This window comes from Chrysochloris asiatica, unplaced genomic scaffold (genome assembly GCF_000296735.1).
Source record: "Chrysochloris asiatica unplaced genomic scaffold, ChrAsi1.0 scaffold00008, whole genome shotgun sequence".
NCBI classification, from domain to species: domain Eukaryota; kingdom Metazoa; phylum Chordata; class Mammalia; order Afrosoricida; family Chrysochloridae; genus Chrysochloris; species Chrysochloris asiatica.
In genome coordinates this window covers 13,301,918-13,310,954 of record NW_006408526.1, presented here as the reverse complement: position 1 = coordinate 13,310,954, position 9,037 = coordinate 13,301,918, and the positions used below count along the sequence as shown (strand labels likewise).

The following is a 9,037-nucleotide window of genomic DNA, read 5'->3' as shown; positions in this document are numbered from 1 at the left end:
CTGGAGAGAACAGTCACTGGAGAAGGATGTCATGCTGGGTAAGGTGGAGGGTCAGAGAAAAAGAGGAAGACCCCCAACGAGATGGATTGGCCAGGTGGCATCATTGATGGACTCACGTGTGGCAGTGGTGGTGAGGTTGGCCCAGGATCGGACATTGTTTCGTTCTGCTATGCATGGGGTTGCTATGAGTCAGTTCCTACTTGATGGCACCTGACAACAACAACAATATCTAAAGATGGTGAAATTGTCTGGGAATAAATACACGACTGAGAGGATTTCCTAGAGTTGAAATCTACAAAATGCTAATACTCAAACGCCAGCATGAGAAATATTTGCAAGCAAAATAAACTAAGAAAGTGGTCAGAGAATAGGAAAGGAAACCAGGGGTATACATTGTCAAAGTTGCTAAGAAATAAGAGATTTGAAGACTGATAACTAATCATTGAATTTAGTGACTTGGAGGTAATGGGTGAATTTGGGGAAAGCAATTTTTTGAAGTTAGGGTGGGAAGCAGGAAGTCAGATAGATATGGCTGAGGAGTGAGCAGAATAGGAGGAAATGAAGACCATGTTTGTAGACAAATTTGAGAATTTGACTATGAAAAAGGAAAGAGAAATAAGAAGCTAACCGTAGGTTAAAGTGGTAGATAGGGAAAGTTTACCTTTTCTTTTCTTTTTTTAATGAATGGAAAGACTTGATCACATTTTAAGTGTAAACAAAAGTAACTTTTTAAAGAATTCTCGCACAATATAAAATTTAGTTCAAAAATATAGTAATGATACAAGTCTGAATGAAGAGGCTACCTAGATCATCTAGTTAGATCCTTTTCTTTTTTTTCTTTGTGTCATAAGAGCTGAGAGGACCTCTCATCATTTCCATTACAGTCCTAGAGGCCATAGCTTTGTTTTTGTTTCCTGAGACAGTCAAGGGGATTTAAAATTACATATCCAGTTTGATTTTCTTTGGGCTGCTATGAAAGCATGAAATTCTATCTACCCATCTTTGACCTCTTTCTTCCTAAGCACCAGAATCAGACTTTGCCCCAAAACTATGTCTCCAGAATCTTTAATACTTATATGAAAGCCACATTCCTGAAAATCCCAATCCCTTTTATTTACAGATAATATTTCTCTGAGATGTGAAACAAATGGCTCTCTCTTCATTTCCCGACTTGTCAGCTACTTTAAAAAGTATTCTTGTTATTGCCATTTGGAGAAAGTTTTTAGAAAGGTAGGTATCATTTTGTTTGCCTACTTTTATGCTACAGAAAACTTTGTAAAACCACTTGCTAAGCATTTAAGGTAACCCTGAAGTGCTTCAGTCATCTTGATGATCTTTCATGCAGTGTGAGCTCACTTAATGCTTAAAGAGGAAAAATTCCGAAATATAAAACCATATTGTGAGTCATCCCAATAACCTTTGATATGGATATTCCTATTCATTCAAAGAACACAGCTTAGGGAACTAATTCATTCATGTATATAGTATATCCATGGAAAAGCTAAGAACATGTCTTCTGTTTACATGAAATGGACTACAGCCATAATACACACAAACATTCTCTCATTATTAAGAGGAATCTAGTTTCCCTTTTCCAGAACCCCTAATTTATTTCCTTGCTATTTTAGGTTCAACACTCATTTGAAACCCCAGCTGAATGGACCCAGATGCCCACCATTGAAAGAGTAACCCTGACAAGATACTTCTACCTCTTTCCTGGAAATTGAAACTCATAAGAAGTAGCTCAGGTAAATGAATTCACAAAACAGTTTTGGGATTCTCTGCACATAGTGTATGTTTGTATAGTCATTGTTCTATTTGGATTTTACTCATAGTGTGCCTGTATAGGGTTTCCAAGGAGCAGCTGGTGGGTTTGAGCCATCAACTTTGTGGTTAGCAGTCCAGTACTTAGCCTACAGTGCCACAAAGTCTGATAATTTGGAGTTATAACTGTCAGTTTTCCACTATTCACTGAGGCTCATGCTACCTGCCTTTAACAGCTGTCATTGAAACCCTGGTTTTATTTGACCTTGACCATAGGGAGTCCTGGTCTGGTGCTGTGGATTAATGTGCCAGACTGCAAGCTGTTTAAACTGCAAGGTTGGTGGTTCAAGCTTACCTGCTGCTCCTTGGAAACCCTATACAGGGTCGCTATGGGTCGGAATCGACTCACTGGCACTTAACAACAACAACAACAACATAGTGTAAATGGAGTCCTGGTGTGGCACTGTGGATTAATAGGCCAGATTGCAAAGCCATTTGAACTGCAAGGTCGGTGGTTCAAGCTCACCAGATGCTCCTCAGAAACACTATACAGGGTCACTATGGGTTGGAACCGACTTGACGGCATGTAACAAGTAACAACAACATAGTGTAATAGTTGCAGAAGGAATGATATGTCCAATGCGGTCCTAATTTCTCTCTAGTATTGCTCGATTAGGGTAATTCTGGTTCTAATGTATGCACAAAAATCAAATCATCTAAAATACTCGGAAATGCTATGTACAGCTAGCATTTGACCTCTTTATAGGTCAGTTTTGCTGAGTCTCATGCTTCTCTGTTGGTCATGAATCCTGCCTTCATTACGCTGCTAACTACTGGCTTTATGCTAGGCCAAATCTTCCCATTTGGGTATGACTGTTTCATCTCCCTTTTGTGAAAATAATTCTCATACTAGAGATTAGTCCTATTTAGATATTACTTATAAAAACATGATTATTCATGTGCTCTTCTTTCTATTTTTTTCCAGGAAAATGGAGGCATTATGGTCTGTGTAAAGCTACTATTTCCTGAGGATTGTTTTAGATTACTTATCAGTTTTTGTACCAACTTCCCAATAGCCCACCATTCACAAATATTAGCTTAAAATTTCTCTCAAATCTTTGTTGAATTAATGCCCAATAAATTTTTGAAATTATTTGAGTTCTATTTCTTAAAGCTTGAATATTTTTCTACTACACTTTTATTTTCCTGTAATTATTTTTATTTTTAAAATCCTGTGTTAATCTTATATATTAACTTTAAGTACAGTCAGAATGCTCCATGGAAGTCATGATAGTGAGACTATTGCTGTTATTGTTGTGAAGTGCTATGGAGTTGATTCCGACCATAGCAACGCTGTATAGGGTTTTTGAGGAGCAGCTAGCTGGTGAGCTTGAACAGCCGACCTTGCAGTTCAAACAGCTTTGCAGTCTGGCGCATTAACCCACAGGGCCACACTATGACTCCTAGGACTTCCTTATTTTTTGTATATTATCAGGGGGGACTAACCCCTGGAAAAAGACGCCATGCTTTGTCAGTGAGAAAGAGGAAGACCGTCAACCAGAAGAATGGACACAGAGGCTTCCACAATGAACTCCAACACAGCAACTACTGCAAGGGCAGCTCAGGGCCACGCAGTGTTTTGTTCTGTTGTGCATGGGCTTACTATGATTTGGAACCAAACAACCGCATCAGCAACAATTTTGTGTAACTCATTTGGTATGAATTGTGGATTTTGTAGTTCCCCATGAAATACCTATTGTCAAAAACATAGTAATTTAAACATGCCTTTTTTTTTTTTTTTCTTACTAGTTGCAACATTGTTTTAAATATTAATTTAGAATATGCTATGGCCAAACTTCATCTCTCATACTTCGGACATATTGTCAGGAGTCACTGGAGAAGGATACCACGTTTGGTAAGGTGGAGGGTCAGAGAAAAAGAGGAAGACCCCCAACAAGATAGATTGGCCAAGTGGCAGCATCCATGGACTCAAGCGTGGCAACAGTAGTGAGGTTGGCCCAGGATCTGGCAGTGTTTCGTTCTGCTGTGCATAGGGTCCCTATGAGTCGGTACCGACTCGATGGCACCTAACAACAACAAATGGTCTATCTGTTGTTGTTCAGAGCTTTTGAGTGGTAGTTTTCACTCTTAGGGTTCCTATATAGGGTTCCCCAGACTGAATCGTTTCAGGAGCAGAAAACCTCATCTTTCTCCCATGGATTGACTGTTGGATTCTAACCACCAACCTTTGGTTCATAGTCCAGTGCTTATCCTATGGATATGGTCTATCTGTTGAGAGGCTATTAAAAAAAAGTACTGAATACTGATATCTACATTAGGAGACCTTTGCAAGGGATTGAAACTCACTCAAATAGGCTTAAAAAATATTGATGTAAAAATAAAACAGATAATATATTCCTTCGAATAGGAAACAAAATATAACCAAGCCTCTTAAAGGCTGGTCTAGAAAATAGAAAGTCAGAAAACCATTTTCTCTGGTTATGATTTCCAATGAAACGTTATAATAATTCATACAGTAGTATCTTGTTAAGTGTAACACTTTTAGCATATAATTTAACTCCAATATCAAGGAATAAAATATATATACAAACACCTGACTCATATTGAGCACCTGTGATAGACAGTAAGCACAATAAAGTGTCCTCCCAGTACACCACACACATTAGGCAATTATGGAAGAATTGTGACAATTACAGTGTGCTGATTTCTTTGTCAGAGTTTATTGGGCCACAATGCTATTAATTATTATTGTCTTGTTACCTTTACTTATCTTCTCACATTCATATGTTCTTAGTTAATTTCATAGTGTACATGCTTATAGATATATTTTAAGATGATTTCTTAATATTTTCTAATCATTAAAATAGCTATGCATTTGACTACTAACTGAAAGGTCAGTGATTTAAACCCAATAATAATTCTGGGACCCAAAAAATAAATAAATAACTTAAATCTCTAAATTCAGGTGGGATATTTGGCTTTTATGGACTTTAAAAAATTTTTTTCAGCTTCAGTCTGAACTGATGGTCTGCTCCACAGTCTGCCCTGTTCTTGTTTTGTCTGATGATAGGGAGATTTTCCACCATGTCTTTCCACAGATGTATTCAATATGATTTCTTTGTATTCCATCTGGTGAAGTCAATGTGTATAGTCATCTTTTATGCTGTTTAAAGAGGGTATTTAAATGACAAAGTCATTGGTCTTGCAAAATTCTATCATGTGATCTCCAGCATAATATCTATCACCAGGTCCATATTTTCCAATTCCTGATCCTTCCATTTTGTTTCCAATCTTTACATTCCAATCACCAGTAATTATCAATACCATTTGATTGTATTTTTCATCGATTTCTGACTGAAGAAGTTGGTAGAATTCTTCAGGTTCATCATCACTCACTTTAGTTGTCGCTGTACAAATTTGAGTAATAGTGGTATTAACTGGTCTTCCTTGTAAGTATATGGCTCACAAATAACATTATGCTTCAAGATAGATCTTGAAATCTTCTTTTTGATGGTCATTGTGATGACATTCCTCTTCTATTTGTCATTCCAGGTAAAGTAAACCATGTAATTGTCATATTCAAAATGGCTAGTATCAGTGCATTTCACCTCACTAATGCTCAGGATATTGATGTTTATGCATTCCATTTCATTTTTGACAAACTACAGTTATCCTAAATTCATACTTCATACATTTCATGTTCTGATTATTAATAGATGTTTGCAGCTGTTTTTCCTCATTTTGAGTCATGCCTTTTCAGCAAATGAAGATGCCTAATGGTGGGCTCCATTTATGTCACCACCATCAATTCTACTGTGAGTAGGTAACTCACAGCATGTTTTGAGTGACTTTGAACCTGAGGGACTCATCTCTGGCACTATATTTGACAATATTATGGTACTCTTCATCATGTTTAAATATCCTGGTGATATCTAACAGTGTTCACTGCTACTCATAAGCTTTTCAGCAGCTAATAATTCAAAATAGTCACCCATTCCTTTTTCTGAGTTTGTCTCTGTCTGGAAGCTCAACTGAAAGCTGTCCACCACAGATGATCCTACCTGTACTCAAAATACCAGTAGCATGGATCCAGCATCAGAGCAACATGCAACCCCCCCACAGTGTGACAAACTGACAGGAAAGTGCTGAATCGATCTTATGTGTTGTACCAAATCTTTGCTCCATTCATGTCATTAAGTTGATGCAAAGACAAACTCCATTTTGAGTAAGTAGCTATTCCTCAGTTGTATTTTGAGTGCCTTCCTATCTTCTGGTACTATATCTGACAATGTTCCACTACTATTGATACAGTTTTCAGTGGCTAACTTTTCAGAAGTTGTCCTTGTTTCTAGTATGTTTTAGCCTAGATGTTCCATTGAAATCTGTCCACCAGAACCCTTTTAACTATTTAATCTATGATTATTTTTCTTTATAATAATGATAAGGATACTATTAATAACAACAAGTGTTGTTGTTATTAAGTGCCGTCGAGTCGGTTCCGACCCATAGTGACCCTGTACAAGGTTTCCAAGGCTGTAAATCTTTACAGGAGCAGAAAGCCTCATCTTTCTCCTGCAGAGCCACTGGTAGTTTCGAACTGCTGACCTTAAGGTGTGCAGCCCGATTCATAACCACTACACTATCATAGCTCAGCAATAGGCAAATGAACATGAGAAAAATATTTATTTTGAAAATGTTCTGTATGCTCTGAGCAAAACTCTATTAATATTTTCTGATTCACATTTCAGCTCAGATATCACCTTCTTTTAGATTTTTTTTATTTAATGAGGGAATAATTATGTACTAAGTAATGTATACTTCTCCAACATATTTTCACGTCTTTCTAAGAGACAGTCTTGGTGTTGAAGTATAGACAATGAGTTGCTGAAGGACAAAAGAGACCATTCTCTATATAAGGTGTTTTTGCTGTTAGGTGTTCTCTAGTCAGTTCTGACTTATAGGTCTCTATGTATAACAAAACTAAGCACTGTCCAGTTCTGCACCATCTTTGCAATTATTACACTTGAGCCCACTGTGCTAATCCATCTTGTGGATGGTCTACCTATATAGGAGGGTATTACGGACATAAAATATTCAAAATACACTGACATTATATTCAACAGCATACCTGGCATGTCATACACTGACCAGATGTCCAAAGTGATCAGATATGTAAAAATCAATCATAGGGAAGTTGAAATAAAAGATGTCTTTCTATGATTTTTTTCCTTTAAAAGGGAGAAAGAGATGCTTAAATAGGTTCTGATATTCTTGAATAATTGCAAAAAGAGGGATTGGGCATAATGATGTGACCTGCTCAAGATTATAAGAATGCTGTCACTAGGGCTGGAATCCTTGAGGGTGTACCAGCCAATCTTAAGGGAAAGAGCATGTATGACTATACATAAGTGGAGCCCTGCATTGATAAACATAAGTTTGGTGGTTCAAACCCATCATCCATGAGAAATATAGGGTTGCTAGGGTTAGAACCAGCTTGATGGCACTTAACAAAAACAGCCTATATATATGTGTGTGTGTGTGTGTGTGTGTGTGTGTGTGTGTATTTTAAACTTTTATTGTAAATTGGGTGAAAGTTTTCAGAGCAAATCAATTTTGTATTCAGTAATTCATAGAAACTTTGCTTCATGTCATGGATTGTGATCCCTACTAAGCACTATCACTTATCCTCTTCTTTTTTATGTTTCTCATTTCCATTCCTGTATCTTTTGTAACCCTTCCTACCTCCTGAACTTTGTCTTTGGGCAAATATTGCCCTTTTTATTTAAAAGAATTGACTCTTCTAAAGATTGTGTACCTCTAGTGTTATTCTTTGTCTTTAGTGCTGTTTATTGTTTGGATGAAAACTGAACCACTGGAGTGAGTTCTATTCCAGTCCTGAAGAGTGAATTAGAGCCTTCCTCTTAGGAGTTCTACCAGTCTTCATCTGATCAGTCAGCCTGGTCTTTTTTATGATTTTGAGTTTTGTGCCACATGTTTCTTCCACTCTATCCAGGACCTTTTATGTGTACCCTTTCATAGCAATAGGTAGTGATATCCCGGTCTCTGGTCTCCTAGTGGCAGAGGAAAAGATTTGCATTTTCATTAGTATGTTGGACTAATTGTTTTCATGTGTTTTTGATTTGCTTCATTCTTCTTTGCTCAGAATGGGGAGAAATCAAGAGTTGAACCTTAGATGGGCACTTACATGCTGTTAAGATCCTAGTTGCTATTCACCAAGTAAGATGTAGGACATTATCTTTGTGGACTATGTTGTGCCAATTGAAGTTGATGCTCCCTGAGACTATGGTTCTGATCCCACAGTCCCAGTGACTCATTTCCTCAAGGTGTGTGGTTATAGTCATGATGGACTCAATTGTGGCAACAGTAGTGAGGTAGGCCCAGGATCAGGCAGTGTTTCGTTCTGCTGTGCATAAAGTTGCTATGAGTCGGTACCAACTCGATGGCACCTAACAACAACAACAAATGAATCAACTCATTAACAGCTAACAGTTACAGCTCAACAGCAGTTCTTCTGAAACAATGTATTTCACTTTTCAATGGTTAATAGTGAAATCTAATCTCTGTTTTGGATAATACCTCTTTTATTTAAAGCCAGTCTTACAGCAGGAAAATGTCAGTCTTGGCATTTTTCCAAGAAAACAAACACCTTAAAGAATTAGAGTAAAATAGATAATTTTTTTTTTTTTTTAATTTTTAGGAGAGAATTTTACAGAAGTAAAAGTTTACTATATTTATACCAAAAAATTCTAAACATTATCACTGGGTGTTTCTAAATCAAGCTATCTTTTCTACCTTCTCCTGTACCAGACCATATAGTATAATTGATGAATTTGAATTGTGGTGTTGGCAAAGAATATTGAAAGTACTGTGGTATTTTTAACTGCAAAGTTGTCATGGTTCAAACTCACCAGTTTCTCCTCAGAAACCCTATACAGGATCCATATGAGTCAGAATCGACTCAACAGCACTTAACAATAACCCACACATGAATTTGTGGTGTGATGCTGTAGGATCAGCACTGGAAATGTGAACCACAAAGTCAGCAGTTTAAACCAACCAGCTGTTCCTGGGAACACTATGCTGGGTTACTATGAGTCAGAACAGGCTCAATGGCACTTAACAACAATAATATATTATGTGTATATTAGAGAGAGTCCTGGTGTGGCACTGTGGGTTAATGCGCCAGACTACAAAGCTATTTGAACAGGAAGGTCAGTGGTTCAAGCTCACC

General features: G+C 37.3%; 1 protein-coding gene across 1 annotated transcript in view; it reads left to right on the top strand.

Annotated features, from left to right (window-relative positions):
- Positions 1 to 1,727, top strand: part of LOC102840508 (caspase-12-like) — a 21,682-nt gene extending 19,955 nt beyond the window's left edge. The window contains exons 10-11 of the mRNA XM_006833955.1: positions 1,121 to 1,230; positions 1,629 to 1,727. Of these exons, the coding sequence (XP_006834018.1) occupies positions 1,121 to 1,230; positions 1,629 to 1,727 (209 nt within the window). The remainder of the gene's footprint in view (positions 1 to 1,120; positions 1,231 to 1,628) is intronic.
- Positions 1,728 to 9,037: the final 7,310 nt, after the last annotated feature.